At 40.9% G+C, this 25,111-nt stretch overlaps 1 protein-coding gene across 1 annotated transcript in view; it reads right to left on the bottom strand.

The window, feature by feature from the left end:
* plcl1 (phospholipase C like 1) overlaps positions 1-23,268 on the bottom strand; it is a 76,948-nt gene extending 53,680 nt beyond the window's left edge. The window contains exon 1 of the mRNA XM_062431726.1: positions 23,089-23,268. Within this exon, the coding sequence (XP_062287710.1) occupies positions 23,089-23,268 (180 nt within the window). The remainder of the gene's footprint in view (positions 1-23,088) is intronic.
* Between the last annotated feature and the right edge of the window lie 1,843 nt (positions 23,269-25,111).

Here is a 25,111-nt window from a genome sequence, read left to right as displayed (position 1 = left end):
AAATAACAGAAACATCTTGATCGAAAACATGAACGAGTAAACTAAGCAGTTAAACTTATTGAGAAACATAATCAGAACAATACAGTTTCTTTATTTCCATTTCAGCCTGTGAGGATGATGACTTTTTACCTGAGACATGCAGCTTTAGCTTGAAACTTAACAGTATATCATGCATCAAATTCACCAGGTTCTCATGTTGAAACAAGTCAGACTCAGCTAGCGACCAACTCATAGAGCAAACGTTAGCTCCAGCCGGCACAATCAAACGTTGTCAGGTAGAAGAGAGAAGCCTGCTTTTGTGTACCTCTGTCTGACTTCAAGAGTCCATTGTTTGAAAAATGACTATGAGTTGAAATATGAAAATCTCAACAGGCATAGTTGCAGTGACTACATGAAGCAGGGTAAAATGATTAGCCACGCCTGCACTCCAGAAAAGCATGTTAACGTTAATTCCCATGATTGGCAAATCCCATCTACCATGACTGCTTCTTCTGTCTTTATGTTGTGTCGGGTGTATGCCACTATATGAGTGTCAGATGACACAATGTAATACAGCATGAGTGTGTTGCCCTTAAGCGTGAAGGTGGAGCTATCAAACTAATTGGTGACATTATGCCATTTATAGTTGTGTTTAATCTTTGACTAGTGACCTTACTAACTCTGTGTCGTTCCTGTTTAAATTATTCTTAATTAGTGCTTAATGATTCTCCTTAACCTGAGTGCTGCATTTGACACCTCTTATAGTGCCTTTTAATCACCATTGGACGGTCAGACTCACTCTGCTGCTATGTGGTTTCAGAGTATGTATCACTGGGAGGATGCAGGTCTAGATCACTCCCAGTCACCTGTGGTGTTCCGCAAGGATCAGTTCTTAGGCCATCCTGTTTACCCTCTATGCTCCACCTTGGACATGTCATCAACAGACGGTGGATGTCTTTTCATTGCTATGCTGATGATACCCAGCTCTACATCAAAACTGCCTCCAGCCCTTCTAGAGTCATGTCACACCTCAGTAGATAAACGACTAGATAAGCACACATTTCCATCAGTTAAATAGCAGCAAAACTGAAATTCTCCTTATTTGCACTCCACACCAGATTCAGTCATCCCACATACCTCATCTCACCTTCGACAGCCAGGCCATACCCCTTTTCTGCTCAGTCATTAATCTGAGTGTTAGATGTGACCCCCAGCTGCTTTTACTATAACTATGACTATAAGTCATCAATGCAAAAACCCTGTCAGATGCAAATAAACTTGTCCGAGCCTTTATCTGCTCAAGACTGGGCTACTGCAGTGTGCTCTTCACAGGGAACCCTGGCAGGAGCGTCCAGCACCTCCAGTACATTCAGAACAGTGCTGCCAGGATCCTGATGAGAGTGTGAAAACACAACACATAACACCAATTCAGTTTTCATCACACTGGCTCCCTGTCCTCTTTATGATTGAATACAAAGTCCTGCTACTTGCATAAGGGCATGCATGGACATGCACCTCCTACCTACAGGAACTAATCATTCCACAAACCTGCACACACAGATCTGCCAATAGCTTGCTCCTCTGGGCCCGCATAGTAAGCTCTGCACCATGGGGGATCAAGTCTTCTGCTCTGTTGCACCAGGCTTCCTAACCAGCACAGACCCTATACTCTTTGTTTTAAAACAGGCCTAAACACTTTTCTATTCAGGAAGGCTTTTTCATCTTAACTCTTATTAATATTTTATTTGTGTTGTGTGTTACTAATGTAGCACTATGAGTTTCAATATAATTCAGATTCATTATTATTAATGTTATCAATCAGTCAATATAGCAAATTATCAAAGGATTACTTATACTGTAGGTGGTCTTCCATAAAACAGGACAACACAGTGAAATGTGTTGTTCACCCTGATGGATTATGTAACTGTTTCTTCTAGGTCTAATATGTAACAGTAATCCACTGAATAACCCACAAATTGCACAATTCACAGTTACAGAAGAACCACACAGTGGAAGCAACACATTGGTTAGAGTTAGAGCTTTGCAAGAATCTTGGTGGTTTATGTGCTGAGCTATTTTGCTGTTTGAATTTATGTGGTTGAGTTGAATATTAAAAGCTGAGTGAAAATCCAATAGAAGAAATCAATTACTCAATTACTTTGAGGGACTCATCAACAACTTTTATGGTGGTTTCTTTCCATTTATCTCTTCACTATCTATTACCAGAAGCATTTAAGGAGCTGTGCTTGTGGCATGTTACCTCTTACAGCAGTAACCTTACAGCAGAAACCTTTGCCTGTTAAAAACCTACACTTAATCTTGTCTTAAAATTATTCTGTGAACAGTTCCAATCTAAAAATAACAAGCATGTATTAACTGCCTGATAGACTAGGGACCTCTTTCCTCACGTATGCAATCCTTGAACAGTGATGACCTCCTGTTCTAGGAATAAACAGGTATACAAATTGAATGAGTGGACGACTTAACCCTGTCTCCAATAATCCTGTCAAAGCTAGAAGAAGCAATAGCATGGCAAATCATCAATAATGTGCTTACTACTCCTCAGGACAAGTTTCAGAAGGGAAAGACTAATAGGATTGAAAAGTCCCAGACTGCTGCTTTGTTTAGCCCACCGCTCACTAATATAGAAGGACTAATGACAGAGCCTATTACAATGAAACAGTGTGTTCCTATTTGCATCCGAAACCACTTCATGTTTTCATGTTCCCAGACACTGGGAAGCAAATCTCTAATCCCATCGGGTTTAAAGTAGGTTGCTGGATGCATGTTTGTGTCTATCAATCTGTCATAGCAGCATGTACACACGCAATGCATATTTTTGAGTAGTGTAGCTGTAGGTGATATCTCACAGTTATCAATAACCAGCTGATCTAAACAACATACAGAGGATAACCATTCTGTACACTGGCAAACATACTGGATCAGCTGGTATGAAACCTGGAAGCTGCATGAGTGTGTGTGTGTATGTGTGAGTGCGTGTTAGAGAGAGACAACCACAGGCAGTCCTGGACTGTGCCGTGTAGTGGCCATGCTGTCACGTTATATGAAAATGAAACCTATAACTGACATTTTCTCAGTCTGAGTTCACTTATAAAGTCACATGAGCCTTTATCTTACTAAGTAGGTGTGTTTTTGAGGAGAAAAACTAAAATAGGGTTGTAACCTTCACTTATTTTCCTTATCAGTTAATCTGAATGTTATTTATACTTTGAGCCACCTTCGTGTATATGTAGAGACTTTTTGGATAATACATCTAAAGGGATCATGTAGACAAGAATTGAAGACATCCTTAATTAAAGTTTATATCTCTCCAAGGACAGACCAAGGCTAACTGGTCAAGAGTTTAACGTCACCCTCAGATCATTTTCCTTTCAAGAGAATTCATTTCTGTAACATCAGAAAATGTAATAAATGACAAAGATGTGATATTTCAGGTTGTCAGTGTGGTTACATAACTAATGTAATTTATTTAAATTAAGCTTTTTGTTGGACCCAATGACCTCCTCGAGAAAAAAACAAATCTTTCATTTCACTTTTGACACCTTAAAATAATACAGACAGACTAGTTGTATGAGAAAAAGAAATGACCACAGAAGCACTATTAGCAATTATGACTTAATGGGAGAAATTAAAGGCTGCAAGAGGAGCAAGATGGAGAGAGAGAGAGAGAGAGAGAGAAAGAGAGATGTTCACACAGAGAGGAGAAGACTATTTTGGGAGCCAATAGATTCCTAATGATGCTACAAAAACAAAAAAGCAGAGGGGGAAAAGTGGTGAGAGAACATCTCTTCATGCTAGAAATGAGGTAATTATTTTAATTAGCCCTTGTTTAATTCTGAATAGAGGCCCAAAGCTGGGGTTTGGAGCACATACGTGGGTTCATCAGATTTGTGTGTGTGTGCGCGCTTTTCTATCAGTGTGTGCCAGCTATGGATGTGGCCCATGTGTCTTACAATCCTCAAGTGGAATCACTGCTTTGCAAATTTCTGTTTACGCCTGGCTGTCTATGTACCAGCTGGATTCCCTATCTCCCTACCTGCTCATTAACAAACATGCCAGCTTATCAGCTCCTCTGTCCATCACAGCAAAACTGCCACAAGCGAATCCGAGCTGCATTATATTATTTGGAGAATAACCAGAGGCATGAGAAGGTTGCCATTATGGATCATCAGTTTTTAGCTTGTACTAATCCACGGTTGTCTTCACTGATACTCTCAGCCTTCTACATCCAACAGTTTCAACTTTGAGAGCTGTACACACAGCTGAGCCCATCCAAAAAATCTGCTGAGAGAAAAATGGGTGTGTGTGTGAAAAAAGAGAGCCAGATGGAGAAGCCTGTATTTTTTCCCCCCTCTTGGTAGCCAAGGAAACCAACCAAAGATGTCCTCATTCAAGGTTACAGGTCACGGGTGACGTACAGGGAATGGCTGCTCGAGGAGAGAGAAGCTGATGGAGAGAGATTGGACTTTACCATTTAAGCTCAAGTGATACAACAGAGTGTGACAGACACAAAGAGGAGTGGCTGAATGGTCTTAATGAGGAGGTTTTTATGGCTTATGCGAGATGTGATCAGTCCGTTCGGCGTGTCTGGGAGCACAATGATCTCACCATCTACATTCACAGGACAATAAGAACAGCAGTGAGTAAAGTGGCTCATACACTGCAACTGAACTGAAGTCATACTCCTCAGACAAAGCACCATAATGTGTCTTTTTAAACCTCATCTGCATCCAGGTCTGACTCGACTCAGCTGTAAAGGGTCAATTCATAAAAAACACTTCTAACCCCTGGTTGTATCTTATTGTTGTATCTAGAGCTGACAATTATTGACCAAAAACTAATCAGCAAGTATTTAGATAATAGATTAATAGTAATGTATTGATCAAAAATATGGGACTTTTCTCTGTTTTTTATCATTATAAACTGAATATCTGAGACACTGACATCACCTCAGACTATATGAATCCAGACAATATTTCTAAGTTTCAGTGCTATATAACTCTTTTGGAAAAGTGTGGCTTCTGGGTGCTCAAAGCTTCAAAACAGCAAAGTCTCCTCATCACGAACAATCTCCTGGTTACCTCACTGTGGATCGCAATCATTAAAACTACTTTTCTACCAGAAAGGTAGTGCCAATTAAAAGTCTTCAAAGCGAGGTTGGTGGATTATCCTGAGTTACTGGGACATTCCCTCAAGAAATACATGTTTCTGTCAACTTTTTCAAATGCACTGAGGTAATGGCTAAAGACGCAGATATCTCAAAACAATAGAAGGAGAAATATATATCTGCAGGGAATAGCGTGCCTAAACTCTGACCTTTAAAAGCAGGCTTAAATTATTCTCTGCTGCCTTCTAATGTTGCGTTTATGGCCTGTATTTATCTGATTATCTTCTCCATGATTGGCTCTCATTTTGTACATATGGTTTTACTTTCTTTTACACTCTCTGTTGGATTCAAGTTTGTTTGTCTTCATTTCAGTTTAAATCAACATGAAGCACTTCTTAACCGCCTCATTTATTCATTATGCAATAGATAGCACATTTATCTGTCTTGCCTTGGCTAGATATCACTGTGACTGACCTCAGGATTGATTCATTTAAATGACCTCTTATCCTGCTCTCACTGTTAACACTGATCCAAAAGTGATGCTCCTACATGGTGGGTGTAGTGTCTAATGTTGAATTTAATGTGCATGCAATTGTTTAAGAAAAGAAACAGGTGGAGTTGTTTTTTCTCAACTATTTTTAAGACCTCCATTCATCTCGTCCTCCAGTGGGATGACATTTGTTCCCATGTCCCCTCAGTCTTGGCTGACAAAAAGCAAACATCCATTACCTTCCTTCTTTTCCAACATTCATCTCTCATCCTATATGCGTGGTTGCTATAACTCAGCTGCTGAATGAAGCGGTCCTCCACAGCGTGTGACTGTTTGGTCAGCTAACTCTTACTGATTTTGTTTATGCTCTCACAAAGGAAGACTCCCAGGAATTTCATTAGGGTCAGGAGGGGAGAAACCTCAGATCAACTTTGCCAGAACAGCGAGCGCGGTACTGCTTCTGTTCACACGACCCCCGACTCAAAAGCATTCTGGGGGAAAACTGAACGTGTAAAAAAAGGGTTTTGGTCTTGTTTGCGAAGTGCATGCAGCAGCTCCTGTAGCCTCTTCACACTTACGCTGTCACCTCTCGGTTTCAACTCTCTTTGTGGTGCACCCTGCCACACACACACAAACACACACACACAAACACACACACACAAAATGCAGAGCGTGGCCGTGTGTGAACTTTCCACATACTGTACATAATGCCACCCAGCTGCCATACCATGCAGGGAAGGTTTTATAAGCAATTCAGTTGAGGTTTTACTTGATATAGAAAACTATAAATCATGCAGCATAAGCTTGGGTGGAAATGGAGAATTCTTGTACAGGACGTCACAAGTGTGTGATTTAGAAAGATAAGAGATCAGCAGAATGTTCCCTGCCTTATCTGGCTGAGTACTCAAGTTCACATCGTTACTTTTATCACTCACGATCTATCAAATGTACAACAAACTGGATTAAATACACGCTCAATGTAGTACAAGTCATCTTAAATCTGTTTCTACTGTTGCAATATTAGTACTCACCTTCCATCAAACAGAGAGAAGAATGAACAGTGCATTTGTTGGGGACTATTTTCAGCTGCACGTGTAGTTGATTGACTCAAATTACAGTGCCAATGTTCATGGTAATAAGGGAACATGTCAGTCAGTGCAGCTGTGTGTCTGATTGATGTGTTTGTGATATTTTTTTAAACAACAGTGGAGGTCTACAGCACAGAAGGGTAAGCTGGAGCAGGTTTCGCCGACTTGTTGCAGGATCGCTCTTAGTTTTTCATCTTTTAACAGCTTTGTTGACAATAAAAAAAATGACAGATTATTGCCCGCGTTATCTTTTAAGATAACACCGAAGCACAGTCAGACTGATGCCTCTTCATGTTCTTCCATCTGCTATTTTCTACATAATAAACACTCAAGTCGTTTACGCTATGGGGAGCAGTGAAATGAGATTTCTAACATTCATAAATTATTATAATTTTCTGCCATCAGCTGCAGATGTTGTGTCACATAACTGTTTAGTCTGCTCTGTTTTTGAGGACAGCTCACATAGTTCAGATTTCACACTGAGAAACTGGACACATAAAACAGTAGAAAGTAAATATAATGTGCCAGGTAGCAAAGAGGGAATGATTTCCCAAACAGCTTGAAACATGAATATCACAGAGGGATGAGAATTTATATACTAGAGGTTAGTCAGAGAGAAGCCCTTCAAAATGAGCAGGATATTATATTGGAATACAGCAATAAAGTGTCAATATTGCTGTGGGAGGGTGCACAGGTCCTGAATAGCTTCTTTTGTTTGTCTATTTCCAGTCTACCTTTTATTTCTCTCTTTCCCTCTCTCTCTCTCTCTCTCTCTCTCTCTTCCGCTTCTGCCTTTTTTCACTTGCAGCCTCCACATGATGATTCACAGAAATGTGTGTGTTCAAAAGCAGCCGACTGTCCCTCTCCACTTGTGTCTCACATACACCAAATCTTCCACCCTCCCATGTCTTTTTCATTTCCCTCTCTCTTCTCTCGCTCTCTCACAATTCGTTCTGCAAGGCTGAATAAAGCTGGTGAAGGAGAGACCAACCGCAAGGATGAAACAGCGAGAGAGCACTCAAGTTATAAATGCAATCATTTCAGAGAAGGACTGTCCAAATAATGAGATGACAAATGTTGGATATAAGCAGAAAATTAGTAGAATAACATCTTACTCGTTACTTGTTTATTCAGGTTTAATATAAGCTGGACACAAAATATCTCTGTATCCTTTTTAGGCAGCACTTTGGTTTTTAGGGCATATTTATTGTTCGAGACATGACTGGATTTCAGTAATCACAATTTTCTAAAACTAAACACAACTTATTTTCATATGCCGTAAAAGCAAATTGACTTTTTTGTTGTGAGTCATCTTCAAAACACTGTCACATTTCTTGGATTAATAATTAAATGTAATCATCCCAGAATGCACTTACTGTGTGTGTGTGTAAATATATATATATGATTCCTGAATTGTAATAATAGAACTGTATGTTGTTGTGTTTTGGTTTTTTTTTTGGTTTTTTGTTGGGGGGGGGGCTGTGCACAGGAATGTTAAAATTTGCATGTGGGAAATGAAGAGATGCAGTTACAGCATGATTTCATGGTGTTCTCTCTTGGACAGAAGCACCTAACTTTAAGCCAAGGGGCACTTGGAAGCCTTATTAGTTAGAGCAAGAAATGAATTTGGTGTTCATGTACTGTTTCTAGTTTGCAGGGGAATGGAATAATAATAATGATAAAGCTCAGGAGCTTTTTGTGAGAGCTGACTGTCTGCACAAATAGAAGTCCTATAAGCTTAGCTGAACCAAAGCTTGATGGAAGAGAAATGGTTAAGTTGGATAATGGGCATTTAAAATGTCTTTGATTTGATTATAGAATCAATCTGTAGTGATTATAATTATAAAAATGTGTTTGTTTTACTGGCACACTGGCAAACTTGCTAAGTAATATTAATCATTCAAAGATTTAAAGACTGTTTTTCCTTGCAAGCACTGTTTATTAGCTTCAGAGAACAGAGCTCTATTTCTTCCTTTCTTTGTAATTGCAAATCCAGTCATTTCATTTAATCTTAACCTTATGTCTGTTTCCATTCTCATATTGCAGCCAGTGGACCAGTTGGGTCATAACAATACTGAAGTAGGGGAAGTTTAACCAGATCATATAATTTAAAAAAAGACAGACTTTGTCATGTTTCCATTTTTTGTGGTTCATATAATCTAGGTCAATCAGCAATGATCCTGCAATCAAATTGTGAAAGTTTACTCAATAGTTAGCCGTTTTCAACGATCATTTGTGAAATGACCATTGTATTATGGGTTTTGAGGATTTTCCATCATGTAGGCTTATAGTAATAATGGTGGTAGGTATTTGATATGATGCTCATTTTGGTCTGAGACATTTGCGTAGCTGATTCAAGTAGCTGACTGCAGATTATACAGTAAATCAAATCCAAACCCCTCCTTCATTCTCCAATTTTCTAAGAAATGTCTATCCTTCACATTCAGGAGATAAATGCATAGAAACCATCTATTTAGAAGTATGTTTTTAAAAGTTAGATGGAGATGGATGGAGAATAATTTGGGCTCAGCGGTTGATGGTTAACAGTCCAGCCAACGGCGCTGTATCTGAGAGACAAAAACACACAGAAGAGAAGCAGATGTTGGACGGATGTAAAAGTGGTTTGTCCCTTAAGGATATAGAGAAAGATGATTAGTGAGGTAATCCTGTTAGCGACCACTGATGGCTGCTTCCAAGAACAACAACCCACGCTCACACTTCTCACTTCGCTGTGTGTGTGTGTGTGTGTGTGTGTGTGTGTGTGTGTGTGTGTGTGTGTGTGTGTGTGTGTGTGTGTGTGTGTGTGTGTGTGTGTGTGTGTGTGTGTGTGTGTGTGTGTGTGTGTGTGTGTGTGTGTGTGTGTGTGTGCAGTAGGAAAGTGAGACTGACAGGCAGGAGGAACAGATCAGGCGTGTGATGTTCATGATGAAAATTCCTTTTGGCATGACTTTCATTCTTACTTTTCTAGATACGAGATTAATTGGGACACTGTCAGATCTTATGTTGGACTCTTTGTTTGGTGAACATAGGTGATGCAAACACAACATGGACCCAATACAGGATTGTGTAAGAGCAGATTTGTGATTTCAGCAACTATAACTACAACTACCAGTACTACTACTACTTACATTTCTGCAATCATGAGTTGATTATGCTCTTGCCAAGGAGGCAATCTCTCAAGCAATCTATATAATAATATGTGATCACTTGGTAACCATGGTAACGTGTGCATCAGTACTTCATAGTGTTTTCAACACACTCAGTGTTTATTAAGCATGAAGCCTCAGGCTGATAGGGTTGAATCAAATAATTATATTGCAAATGGTTAATTTACAGTCACAGTCACTTTGCTTTTTAGCCTTTGTACCTGTGTGTTCTTAATGATTACATTTGGTGAAAGCATAAATAGTCATATAAAGCAGTAATAATTGTTAAGTTTGTAGTTTGTAGTTTCAAATCTTTTTTAAATCAGGCAGTCTCACTGAGATTAAAATCTATTTTCCATGAGAGACCTGAGAGCAAAAACAGCCAACATTACAGTGTGCATGTGGGATATCTAAGGTGAGGTACTTACTAGATTGCGTACTGCAGTTCCTTGATTTAAAAGAAAGAAGAGATGTGAAGCAGTTTGTTAGCTTTCAACAGTAGAGCTGTATAGATGAATAACAAGATGTTTTTTCTTCTTGACTGTAGTCCATCTAGCCTCAAGATACAGAGAACAATGATGAGCACAAAATGTGTCATTTGTGATAAAGTGTAATACACTATAACACACAGGGTTTAATAACTGAAGGGTTGATGTGGCAGCATGGCAATACTGAATTTCTCTGTAGTCAAGGACAGACATGAAGGTCTTACAGTTTGAAAGAAACATCCTTTGATTCTATAGAAGAAGCCAAGTTTGATTTTTCATTTTTGAGTCAAATGTTGAATATGAATAAGTATTTGTATGACTCAACAGGAGTGATATTGGTGCTATTTAAAGTTGCAACACCAGTCAGAGCCACTGGTGGAGGTTGAGAATACCATGTACTTGGTCTTTTCTGTATTTAAAACTAGTCTGTGATTAAGGAGTAATAATTGCAAAGCATCAAATGCAGACTAAAGACTGGGGTGCAGCCTGGGGTGTATAAGATTGTATCATCTGCAAAAAAAATAGACAATGAAGTATTAATAGAGGATGTCATTTACGTATAAAGTAAACAGCAGTGGACCATGCATAGACCCCTGTGGCATACCATTTCTGATGGTAAGAAGGCTTGACTGAGAACCATCAGCAATAGTCTGAGTTCTCTCTGTAAGGTAACAGTGGAACCAATTAAGCATGGCTTCATTTTAACCTATAGACTGTAATTTGTGGAGTAGGATTTTATGATTGACGGAAAGAAATGGTGGATTAGATGATGATTAAAAGCTTCAACTATTGATGAACTATCAGAAATATGACCAGATAATTGTTTTATTTGTGTTGGGAGATTTGCCCACGGTGAATTCATAAGAGATGCTAAAGAATTAAAGGAGACTCAAAGGAAATGCTTGTTTTTTTTCAACCTGGACCCTATTTTCTGTCTAAATGATTGATGGGGTCAACAATTTCTGAAATTGGTCCAGTATTGAGCCAGAGCACTCCAGCCAGCAGCTGCAAACCAGGCTGAGATGTAATCGGTGCTTGTTTTTCCCACTGCCAGGCTCAGATTGTCAATAGTGAGTTATTACTAAATGTCTGACAACATTATGGAAAGAAACATACTGAGAAATAAAACATTGTTCTGGCTTGATCCAGTCTGTTTGTTATTGTGTCTAACCAGGTCTCACTCAAGGAGAAGTATGTTTCTGAAAACTCGCGAGAGTGGAGTTGTTTTTGATAAGTACTAAGCTGCCCCCAAGTGGCCAAGAAATCAGCAGGTTTAAGAACCAAAAAGGATGAAAAAAGTATTGCATACCGAACACAATTACAGTCATGAGTAGAGGACGCACTCCTCTGGACACACACACACACACACACACACACACACACACACACACACACACACACACACACACACACACACACACACACACACACACACACACACACACACACACACACACACACACACACACACACACACACACACACACACACACACACAGGAATAATATCTTCAGGACCTTTGCAGTCACCCATGCACACATTTGACAAGCTATTCAAAAGGTACAGAGGGATGTTCGAACACACACACATAGTTTTTGGGTGTGGAGAGGGAGTTGGGTTGGGATTATGGGGTTTTGTCATGGGTCCTGTAGTTGCCATGGTAGCAGGTGAGTGTGGTGCCAGGGATCTCCGCTGGTCCCAGTGATGTCACAGCAGCAGACTCTGGCAGCCACACTGCATTCCTGTGCTCTAAAAGAGCTGAAACATGTCCTCTGCACACACTCACACACGCACACTGAGAAACACACATGCACATGTTTAGTGACTCACTAACCAAGAAGAAACCCACTCAGAGTCAAACACGCACAAGCTTATAACTACCTTAAGTCTGTTTAATTTCAATAGTGAACAACAAACATTTCTCAAGTACATAAGTACACACACACACACACACACACACACACACACACACAGACACACAGCTCGGTTCAACTTTCTGGTAAATCTGGACACACCCATTGGCTTTAAAAACCCACAAGTCAGCTGAAGTGGACACACTCATAACAGTGTGATGATGTAGCACTGCTGCAGAAAATGTTAGAGAAGGGCATACTGAAGCTTTGGGAGTAACTAAAGGTGATTCAAAGTGGCAGCTTAGTGTGAATACAGGAGTGGTTTTCCTGAAAGTTTGCTCATTTCAAATGTCTTTCCTAGAAACCTTAAAAGGAGTTCACCTGAAAGAGCTGGTCAGTTTAAGTCGAGCTGTGGTTGAAGGGAAGAAAATTCATGCGAGCGCGTCATGATAACATCATGAGTGACATTCCTGCACTGCTGACAAAAGAAAACAGGGGAGATAAAATACCTCACTGATACACAACATTTTTCTCTCCATTGAGATCATAGAAGACGCCTTCTTTTTGTTTTTGTTTTTTTTTTATTTCTTAATGATCCATTCTGGTGGCCTGTTCACCTGGCCCCACCCATGTTAGACAAGCCAAGTCACACCAGCACTGGCTGAAAATGGTGAAACTTTGCTTCAAAACCTGTTTAGTCAGTCCAGTGGATTTGCTTGGACCAGGGGAATTGATGTTGAGTTCAACTTTGGTGAATGCCCTTAAACATCTTGACACTGCTGACTTTTGAGGAGCCAAACAGTCCAAAATGGAGGACGCTATCGTAGTTGATTAGCTGTTTTGCACATTTATTTAACCTCCTCTGTCAAAAGTGTAAACTGCTCCTCTTTATTGAAATGGTTTGCAGACAGTTTTGAAACAAATGGTACAAATACGTCTCGAGAAATCAGTGTGAACTTGCTGTCCTGTTCTGTTCAACCACCACCAGACTAGCTTCCTAACCGACAGTTAGCATGCTACAGTAGCAAGCTCTGCAAGTTTTCTTACCCTTTCAAATAAACCGTTATTGAATGGAAAGACATACGATACTGAAAGTAGCTCACCCACTAGACTTGTGAGTAGTACATCACCAAGCCTCTATCGTTGTATCGGATTAAATTTGTGTCATAATAGTTCAACAAAATCTCACAAGAATCAAAATCAAAAAATGAATTTGAAGGTGAAAACAAATTGAAACTAAACAAAACTAAAAGAGTGAACAATAATCTCTCTTTTCATCCACCGATTGAGATTTCTGACATTTATTTATTTGATTCCTGGGAGATTTTGTTCCATTATCATGACACGACTTTAATCCCACATCATTGCTTAATTGTAACAAAGCCACATGGTTAAACTTCACCGTGTGACTTTCTGTTGTGAGTTGTGATTGCGGTGTAAAACACACCGACGTGGTTTCCTGGCAACATTTGTAAAGACGTGAAAGGAGACCTTTGCCGTGATGGAGTATTCGAACCAGCAAACGCAGCGTGAAAAACAGCCTCTGTTACATCACCCAGGATTTGTGTGTTGTGTGTTGGGTATTTGTGCATCCCTCTAGGCTGAAGCCCAAAACAGCAAAACAACCCGACGTGAAGTCTCTAGAGTTTTCTCCCATCTATGCACCCCGAGGTTAACACAACACACACACAGAGCAAACTGCATGTGCCTGGATAACTCCCAAATTCTCTCCCTCTCTTCCTTTCCCCCAATATTTCCGCTCACGTTTAGTCCTGTTCTTTTTTATTCTCTTCACAATATCAGTGTTGCTCTTCATCTACCTCCTTGCCCTCTGCTCTGGAGATGTTCCCTCCCTACTTTCAAAACCTGAAAACTTTGAAAGACTGATAGCGGCAGAAAGGAAAGACAGCTGTGCAACCGAGAGATGTGTTTATGTGTGGGTATACAGAGCGAGAGGGAGGGAGAGGGGTTTGAACAGGAAGTGATAAACGGCTTGCACTCCTCCTTTCAACCTCTCTCTCTCTCTCTTCTGTCCTTGCCACAGTCACCCTGGCAGTCCCTCAACTTTGAACTAGTTTGTGTTTTCAGTTATTCGAATCTAAAAATCCTCTTTATGCTTGGGTATTTTAATTCCAGCACTGGAAACCTTACAGTGTGAAGTGAAGGTCATTTTTTAAATCCTACATAATTCGTATTAACTCTAATAACAGACATGAACACTCTCACACATTTTAAGTGAGTGTCTCTCTCTCTCTCTCTCTCTCTCATTCTGTCAGTCATCCTTGTTCCCTACATACACACTGCCAGTAATACAGATGGCCTGTTTGCCATCTGCTAAATCTGTTAAAGTCCACCTAAAATTTAAATGTTTAAATATGTTTATCTTTATTTTTTATTGTCGTGCGGCAACCTTCAGGTCCGCTTTTTAAATGACTTTGAGAGAAAGAAGTCAGTTCTTAAAAGGGTGAAATTTTTATTCATAATTTTGGGGATGTTTTTTGGGTGTTATATTGAATACCTAGAAAATCAAACTACATCGTTAACATCGGTTAACACCAGTCAGTTCACACGCTAAGTATTTTGGTCCTTTTTCTTTAAAACCACTGCAAACAACCAAACAAAGCGACAAACATTGTCTATCTTTAGCCTGTAAACTGCAGTGGTGTTTACATTGTGTCTCCAACCCCCCCCCCCCCCCCCACACACACACACACACACCACTCGCTCCATCTTCACAAAAACACATAAAAAGCAGAAGTTCTGATGCACCACAACTCCACCTTCTTTTTAAAAAATAAAAAACCCTTAACGACAACAACAACAAAAGTGAAAATCATATTGTTGCCATTTTTACAGCAAAAAAAAAGGATGACTTTAAAGGTGCCCTGTTGAGTTTTGACTAAAGTCATGTTACTCAAAAACATTCTTCTCAACAAATGTGTTGAATGCATTATCCTGCCACATAAAACATTTTTAAAGTAGATTATAAAAGATCATTTAAAACCTGCATTGTTTACATCCATGTTTACTAGTTTGCAGTCTTCTTCACTGCCTTTGCTGGAGCATTACTGCATTACTTGACAATCCCTTGCTCCGGTGCTCCATGCTAACACTTTAATATTCACTGTATGTTAGTGAACATCATTAGTTCACAAGTGAGGAAATGAGAAATGGTGCTCTAAATATTATAAATCCAATTTGTGGTTAAAAACTTTATTGGTTAAATTTACACAAAGTGGGCTTAATCATTAGCCCTGGTGGTCTAATGGTTAAAAAGCACATCACCTAACATCAGCATCCATTTGCTTATAGTGACTTCAAACAAATAAACAAACCAAATCCCTGGTTCTCATTCATTTTAAGTCCAGCTATAATCGCTAAATAATGAGGTGCTGATAAGCTTTCTTACATTGCATGGTTTGTTCTTTAACATTAAAGCCAGCTGATATGTGCAATCAGTCAATCACACTGTACAAATGGTTCACACATTGGACTCTATTTCTGTGCAGGTGCAAAGCCAAAGGAGGCTCAAACGCTTACATAACACAATATCCCTTCAGGCAAATGCCAGTTGTTTTTTCGCACTTTTAATGAACCTTAGGGTAGTCAATGTCATAGTTGGTGCATGCCATGAGGTGAAGAAAATACTATGTTTTCTGCTGTAGGATGCCCAAATCTTTGACCAAATGATAACACAACACAACACTGCAGCTGTGCCTTTATAAAGCTGTTTTACTTCAATATTCTGCAGGGAAAATACCATAAATCAACCAAGTGAGATAAACACATGTGTATGATCTTGTTATAATCATCATCAACCAGGATGCGTGTGACCCAATAAACCCATCAACATCTCAACACCATGGAGAATAAAACAGCCCAGACAACACTAAATGCATCACTTGCAGGTGTTTCAACACACTCCAACACACCAATTCATATAATGGAAATATAGCATACGGCCATGAAAGCTTGTGTTTTCCCTTATAAGGATCTAACATGACTCCAGCATGACTTTGTCTACTTCCAAATTCCTATTTTACTGATGAATATTTATTGTTATTAATATGTAAATATTTCTTGATATTAGCATCTTTACTTCAAATATTATTTTGATCACAATTACATTTTTCTATGTGTGTTGCTGTACTTGGAAATACATCAAAATTGCAATTACCAGGTAGTTGTTTACTTGCAAGTTTTTGGATCATGTGACATAATTTTTCACAAGGGGCAGTTGATTTATAAACCCTTTTTTTTTGCTTTGAGTCGGTGTTAGGATAAGAAACATGTCAATTTAAAGTTTACACTCTTTATCAAGTTTAGGATCCTGCAAGAAAAGGTTACGAAAATTATGCTGAAGTCTTACATTTTCCATGATGGCAACTTTGGCGGCCAAATGACTCAAATGTTACACTGACATGTGTGTAATGAGATAGGTAAATGTCCCAAAGGGTCTTACTTTGTGTGTCTGACACTAAATGGGAGGCGGCGGGCAAACATTACAACTGCTGCAATCCAATACACACATCCTCATGAATGCTGCCCTTGTAAAGCTGCCTGTATTGTAGCGTTGAAGTCGAGAGGTGTCAATATGTCGAGGCCGCTCTCTTCTGGTGTTTTCCTCCTGGATTGTTATGTAGCGAGGAGTTTAATTTTTGTATAATTTTTTGCTGGCACTTCACATTTGTGGACCTCTTCAAGGCCGAGAGACTAACAAAAATAACAAGTGTGTGTGTGTGTGTGTGTGTGTATGTCTGTGTGTGTGTGTGTGTGTGTGTGTGTATGTCTGTGTGTGTGTGTGTGTGTGTGTGTGTGTGTGTGTGTGTGTGTGTGTGTGTGTGTGTGTGTGTGTGTGTGTGTGTGTGTCTCTTGCTCTCACACCCACAAACTCCTGACCAGCAGCTGTGATGAGGTGGTGTGTGTTCCCGGAGAGAGGTGGCACCAGTAGCAGAATGATACTGGGAGACAGAGGGTCCTCAGTGGCTCTAATTGCTTTGCATGGGCACACACACACAAACACACACAAACACACAATCACAGGGGATACATTGTCATTACTCTTGACCGGTTTCCAGGAGTGCGTTGCAAACAAATCATTGTTAACTTCTCGACACAGCAGGAGTGGAACAGAGAGTTAGAGCGAATGGGCCACGTCGAGAACAATAATGCCAAGGAAGACAACAGAAAGCATCAGAGTGATGCTGAATGACAATGTGAGGGAAAAACTGGGATTGGAAAAGAGAAAGACACAATGCAGCATTTCAGACGGGGGGAATAGGAAGTGCAGATGGGAGAGGAGAAGGAAGCAGAGTGGGATAAGAAGCGCACATGGCACTTTGTCTGAGAAAGGACAAAAATAAACTCAGCGACTCATATCAGACATGAGCAGGGCTCCCACTGTGGCCTTGATATGAAATTCCATGACTTTTCCATGACTTTCCCCTTTATGGAGTGAAGGCACATCTGTGCACTCACAATAAGTCATTTATGGTCTGTTAATGTTGTTTCTCAGCTCAGACAACCATGTGATAACTGGCCTGATTTAAAAATACAAGAAAAAAAACCCAAAAGCTCTAAAATAACCACATTTTTAACCACAGTAACACATTTCAGTTGGTTCTGATTGAAATATCTCGACAACTTTTAGATGGATTGTTGTGTAATTGTGTCCCCAGAGGATGAAACATACTGACTTTGATGATTCCCTGAACTTTCCTATTGCAACAAATGGTGTGTGTGACTGTTTAATGAGAATAGAGCCAATGATGGGGAACACAGTACATACAACATACATACAAACATTGCATGAAACAAGTCACCGGTTTGTTTTTCTGGCACGTGCTCAGAGAGTCCACACAGTCACAAATTCTGGGTTGTGTGTTGATGTCGGCAACAAGAGGATTGTTTTTTTTCACACAGGGCTGGAGTCAGTCTGAACACCGCCTTAGTCACGTTACGATATTCTTGTCAAGTGACTAATGACAAAGATTTAGATGACCAAAAATAATGCGCTCCCATTTCACTTCTTAAAAATCAATAATATTCAACCAACTGAATCAATCCCTGCTGTAATACTGGGCACAGTCTGGCGGTCAAACTTTGAGACATCAAGGCTCTGCACTGCAAACAAAATCACAAGAGAGATGTGGAGAGACACTGTCCTTCAGCGCGGTAACAGCAAGCAGTCAGGCAACACACCGGCCTGTCAGGGAGACATCCAACCATGCCTTCCCTTGAGCCCCCCATCCCTGGATCCTGTGTGTGTGTGTGTGTGTGTGTGTGTGTGTGTGTGTGTGTGTGTGTGTGCGTATGTGTGTTTTCGCTCATGTGTGTGCATAAAGCTCAACTGTTAATCCCACACCACTCTCCCAGGCCCTACTGGCATGCCTACCACTATGCACAGTGCTTGCCTTCTGGCCTCTAACACAGTAATGCTGTAAGCTAATTACTGATGGTTTGCTGGAGAAAATTGATATAACAGCCCGAGCCTAATGTGTTTAACTTGATTGAGATTAACGTCCCTTTAACTCACTCTTAATATGTGATGAAGCGGCGATCTGGCTGTAGTTCCAGCTCATCCGTACAGGGATGACTATAGGCTTAATAACAATGCATGAATGAGTGAAGATGAGCTGGAATGATGAGGGATGGACAATCAAACAGTTACAGATTTTTGATTTTGTTATGGGATATTTCTGAGTGAAATGTTATTGCATTAAAATGGAAGGACCTGAACAGACTGAGTGCTTTTTACAGGTTACAAAGAATACTGCACTGCTTTTTTTTTTGTTTGTTGTTGAAGCCTACAATTTTTTTTTTACAAAGAGCAGTTTGCTGCATCTTTGTTTTATTATTGTTGCTTGGCAACCAACGAATCACCTGTCCTCAGACTAACCATTATTTTGCTGTGAAGTAAACTCGCTCCAGCCTTTTTCTGTTCAACTACAGATGGTAAAGTCATATCGCTCCATGTATCCAACAACAGCCACGAACTTGTTTGTCCTCCGTGACTGTTATTGCCACTTGTTGTCATCACCACTACAAAAGGCCCGCCTCCCAATTCATCAAACTGGATAATGGGAAAAAACATAAACAACATCAGGCAATTTTTTGCTCTGAGTTGAAATGTTTTCAACTTGAAGCGTTCAGGGTATTCCTGTAAAAAAACAAGTCGCATAGAGCGGGTGGGGGGGGGGGGGGGGGGTCTTTGTCTTTCTATCTTCCTGTCAAACACACACACACACACACACAACCCAACAAGCCCCTGGGTGTCACCCACTTTCACAGCTTCATTTCTATTATCTACAAGAGAAAATGAAAGTTTGAACAGAAACGTATGATAAGATGGTCCTTGAATTTTAATGTGCGCCATTCTGCTTTCCCCTAGTCTTGCTCAATCCTCTCTGTAGCCCTACTTCCTTAAGGAGTAATAAAGGGCTTTTCTCTACAGACAAGCACATAATTATTTTCTTAATAAAGGAAGAGGTGGGAAGAGTTATTTCTGGCATCAAGGGTCAAGAGGTGACGTGTTTTTGGAGCACCTTTAAGACTTGTCGCTCTCAAAGATGAATCATCAGTGAGAAAAAAAAGAAGAAGAAAAGAGCAACCGTGTTTGAAAAAAAATCAGGTCTTTGATAAAAAAAGAAAGGTCAAAGATTCAATAGTCAGAGACACAATGAAGTCAATCACAACTCTCGAGGAGCTTTTGTGGTAAGAAACACATGATCATTGTGCTTAAAAGACATGTCAATTCATTCAGCAGTAAAAATCTGATCACATTTCACTCCGTTTTTTAGTGAAATTAGCAACTGTGTTTCAGGGTTTTGTTCCTGCATCAACAAACCTTTTGCTACAGTTCACATTTGCCTCACTGGTTGAATTCTTCTACACAGCATTTGCCCCAGTGCTCCATGGGTATTGTTGTGATTAATCACCATATCAAACTGATAGAAAACTGAAATAGTTGACATATCAACACTCAAAAGCTAAAAAAGGAGACACATTTATATTATATCTACACAACATAAGTCTATAGTTTTGTTGAAACAGCTATGAGACTCATGTGTGTCTGTGCTCAGGGTTAGGGACCAATATCCTGTGAAAAGCATGTATCTCCAAAGCATCAATTTTCCATGAGCAAAGAAAAACAGCCTTTTTTCAGATAATCCAGAGGAGGGGTTTGTAATGATTTATTTAACCCCAGAAGAAGAAGAAGAAACATTTGATCCTTCAATTCCGCTGAAATGTTAAAAATCACCAACTTTGGACATGCATGGTTTTGACAGGACAGTCACATAATGTTAAAAAAACAACAACTCTCAAGCGCTCATTTACAGTGAGGAAAGATAATCTGGAATCAGCAGCTCCATCCACTTCACTACACTGTGATCTGTAAGGTCCAAACCGAGTATGTGGGCACTTTGCCTGCTTTAAACATGACGAAAACACACTGACAATGACACATCTGCTGGGGTGTGCACGGATAGCACCGTATATGCATGCCAGTTTAGCTATTTAACCACATCGATAAATGTTGAAACTGTTCCACGTCCCATTTCATTCGTCCCTCGAGAGACAAACATTGTCAAACCCACAAAAACAGCATTTCCAAAGATGCAGAACATCTCAGGGGCAATTTGGGGGGAAAGTCTATTTAAAATGATGCACCAGACAACCAGAATATTACCACTTGGGGATTAAACATTATACAGTTTCACTGTGAAACTGGAACAAGCTGATTCAAATATATATGATACTGTTACGACAGAATGACCATGAATGAATAAAAAAACATGACTGAGAACAGGATGAATGGAATAAGATCATTTCAGGCGAAACTAAAAAGAGATAACTGAATGTTAAGTGGATGAACCAGAACAGGCAAGCGTCTCTCTGTAGCCGATGATGATGATGATGATAATGATGATGAGGAGGAGGAGGAGGAGGAGGAGGAGGAGGAGGAGGAGGAGGAGGAGGAGGAAGAGGAGGACAATTATCTTAACCATTAGCTACATGCTGGCTCTTTAGCTGAACATGCAATTACTGCATCCATGTAACAGTTTAGAGCTTGCCGACTGAACAAGGACTGCCTTAATTGACTTCATGTGTGTGTGTGTGTGTGTGTGTGTGTGTGTGTGTGTGTGTGTGTGTGTGTGTGTGTGTGTGTGTGTGTGTGTGTGTGTGTGTGTGTGTGTGTGTTTCGATGAGGAGGAGGGCTGAACAAACAGAAGTGTGTGCGTGCATGTATATAGAAGGTAACATGGTCTGTGTGGGCATCTCAGACACATGTGAGTATGTGTTGTGGTAGTAATGAGAAGCCAGCCTCGCCCTTTCACTTCCTTTCAACTGGTCCCCCTCAACTCAATAGACTTCCTTTAAAGGGGAACTCCACCAATTTTACACATCTAAGTCTGTTTACAGGTCTTGGGGAAAAAAAAAAAAAAGTTGTATAAAGTCAAGGAGCAAGAACTGTCTACATTCAGTCCTTTTCTCCTCGTAATGCTCCCACCCAGTATACACCGACTTATTTTAAGAGACTGAGAAAGACTTTTGTTGACAGTTGGTGATAATCCAACTACCTTTTAGCCGATACTAAAAGGTTCAATGGTGAGCTTTTGTTGTCACGGCTGACCGTGCCTGTCACTGACATCACTTCTCTCATCTGCCCATCCTTTCATGTCCTTCCTCCCCCCCCAGCAGCAGTCAAAGGACACTCTGTTCAGCTGGGTCTTCCAGATGGGGCTCGCTGGGCTCATATGCAGAAACGTCCCATAATACTGTACGTGCAAGAGCCTGGTCAGATTCATCATGAGAAGGTCATAAGCCTCTACTGCAGATAAATAGACTCAACTGCTTCAGCTGTCTTTAACACCACAGAAATCCTCCTCGTGCCTCATATCTCTTCAGGCTAAATGACCTCACGCAGACAGGTGATGCATCACCTGAGGTGCAGAACTTCCAACTGAGGGGAGAGGTTTGACATGAAAGGTGATGATCCCCAAACACGATCCTCACTTCTACACCCTGCTCCATCTACAGGTCCGGTGACCTGCAACCTGAGCACAGGTGGTATCGGAAAAGCATGATGTCACCACGACGTGTGTTGATTTATAGGTGATGGGTCTCATAGCCTGTAGACCAACACTAATGATATACACCTACAATGTGTGTGTGTGTGTGTGTGTGTGTGTGTGTGTGTGTGTGTGTGTGTGTGTGTGTGTGTGTGTGTGTGTGTGTGTGTGTGTGTGTGTGTGATTATCTGCACTATAGGCTCATAATACTACTTCTATAAAATCATTGTTCCTAGACACTTTCTTGCCATGGTGTTTAATCCTCAGAAGAATGTATTTCAGGATTCTTATGAGGATAAATGAATGCTTAAGCAGCTTTTAGTCGCTGGGAATTTAGTGTCACACAGAAGCAACGACTCGGAAGTCAGGTATTTTTTCACCTTCAGCAGTTATCCTTATCATCTGAGAATGTGGCATGGCCACTTTGAAACCCAGTTAAAAGGTCAAAGAAGGAGACTGTGGAAGTTGAAACGTATGACACGCCTACAGGACACGAATTTAAGATTACAAGCAGACAACATGATCCTTTATCTCCTGTCATATGCACGTCAAAACACGTCTGGCCTCTGACTGGCTCTTAAAAATGAGACCTGTTACTTTTCAATGCAGTACCCTACCTAAGACTTTTTTTTCACTTGTTGAAACATTTTACTCCATGACCAGGTATATTATGTCTCTTGCACTTAGTTTTCACAGCTCATTGGGTGTTATTTCACACCATGACTTATTGAATAAACAATAGACCCAATGTTTTGCTATTTTCACTACCTTGAGGTGGGGGTTCACAGGTCAATTGGAGCCAAAACAACTGGTCAAAACACCACAGTGATCACAGTCATTTACCTTAATGATGCTGCTCCGGCGCGGTGCTGCTTTCACCGACTCCAGGAGGATGGTGTCGGTGTCCTGGCCGCCACCGGGGAGGATGACACCACTCCGCCGGCCACGGGACACTCTGGGCGGCATGCAGTCCGGCGCTCCGTCGCTGCACAGCCCGTCTCCAAATCCATCGCGCTCAGACATGTCGACGAGAAGGATGATGATGAAGGGTCGATTTAAAAACACACAGGTGGAGGGAAAAATTAATCAACTCGTCGTTTCTGACCCGAATAAAGTTTGACTCTGCTGTGCGTGGATGCCATTTAAAAGGAGGAAGGGATACGCGCTTCAGCCGCGGTCTCTGTCACACTAGAGGAAACTGATCCCCCCCTTTAATTTCCTAAATTATGAACCAATGCTCAGAGTCAGTGAACCACACTGTGTTGACTTCAGGTTGTTTATCTGAGCTGACAGTCCATCCCCAAGACACTGAAAACGCAGCTCTGTGGAAATCAAAGCATCACACGCAGGTACAGCACACACTTGGAGAAAAAGCTGGAATGGTGCGGTGGTGCTCCCCGGAGACGCGCAACAAGTCTTCACCATTCAGTCTTGTTGATCTTCGAAGGGTTCAAGGCACAGTTTGTGCATCCAAAAAAATCAAAGAAAAAACATTTAAAGCCTCAGTGCATGACGAGAAATCATGAAAACGTGGCGTTGTTAGTGAGAAAAGGGGCATAAAACAATCCAGCGTTGGTTACAAGGCTGACCGAAACCTACTCCATTCTCCCCCAAAAACACATCGATGTCAAAGTGCAGAGAGGTGGGGAACTTGCGCTGCAGTTCGGCTTCAGCTGTACAAAAGGAGCGCACATCTGGCACCTCGGGGCGCATCTCTCGGACTAAACACAGCTGCTGTGATGGTCCCGCTTGTACTCAGGGCAACAACAGACGACTTTTGACGAGGATAGGGAACACAATTGACAGTCGCACCGCCTCTAACCCGCCACCCCTCCCTTCAATCCCTCCACCCGGCTCCTCCTACAGGCTGCCCCCAAATCATGAGTGACGCACGCAGCGGCCAATGCGCAGACGGCTCGGAGATTTGGAAGCAGGCGAAGCTGCCGATTGGTGGAGGGTCGAGTACCAGGGCGCGAGACAGGCTCATTATCACTTTTTAAGGAGCACAATCCAGGCAGTAGGGGCACAGGCGGGGCAGATTCACAACATAAACAGTTTTTTTTCTCCTTCTGTTTTCATCATTACTTAGATGGTATGAGGCAAAGCTTTGGCCTACATTTAAAAGCCCTTTCTAAAATGAAAAAAAGTCCCAGCAGTGTCTTACTTGCTGCTGGTACTTAAGAAAACACACATTGATTTCCAAGATGATTAGATAAACACAGCATTGTTTCCTTAAAAAACGATCTACAGTTTTCTCTCCATGTTGTTATTTAAACCAAACTTTATCTGCAATTCATTAAATACACACAGATTTACAGAAAGCATCAAACTTTCCAAGGACAGGTCTGAAACATGTGGCTTTAAAGAAATACCACAAAGCCCAAAGACTGTCTTTGTATCAATAGGATCCATGTGAATTTAGATATCTGAGCTGCACACCTGATCCCTGACCTGTCATTATTGTCCAGCTGGAGCTGGTTCACAGCGCAGACCGACCACTAAGGATTGGTAAGCAGCGTGGAGGTATAATAAAAGTGCGATCAATTATTTATTGCTGTTGCAAAATTGCCTTTTCTCTCTTGGGCCTCTTGCAGGGAGGTCAGAGATCAGGGTCAAGGAGACAGCAGCACCCCTGAAGCTGGCGGGGATTTAGTGTCTTGCTCAAGGACACATCAGCAGAGTGGATTCTTACGCACGCATGTTGTTGTCTGGATAATGTAGTACAGGCTTTCTATTACACTGACTCCCAGTCAGGGACACTTATACCCCAGGGAGTGCTTCTGCAGTGTCCAGCTCAACTAAATTGAAAAATATAGAAATTATAATCTTAATCTAATAAATGTTGATTTATTTGTTTATTTACAAA

This window comes from Scomber scombrus, chromosome 13 (assembly GCF_963691925.1).
Source record: "Scomber scombrus chromosome 13, fScoSco1.1, whole genome shotgun sequence".
Taxonomy (NCBI): Eukaryota; Metazoa; Chordata; class Actinopteri; order Scombriformes; family Scombridae; genus Scomber; species Scomber scombrus.
Note: the sequence above shows the minus strand (reverse complement) of the source record. Positions and strands in the feature narration are given on the sequence as shown.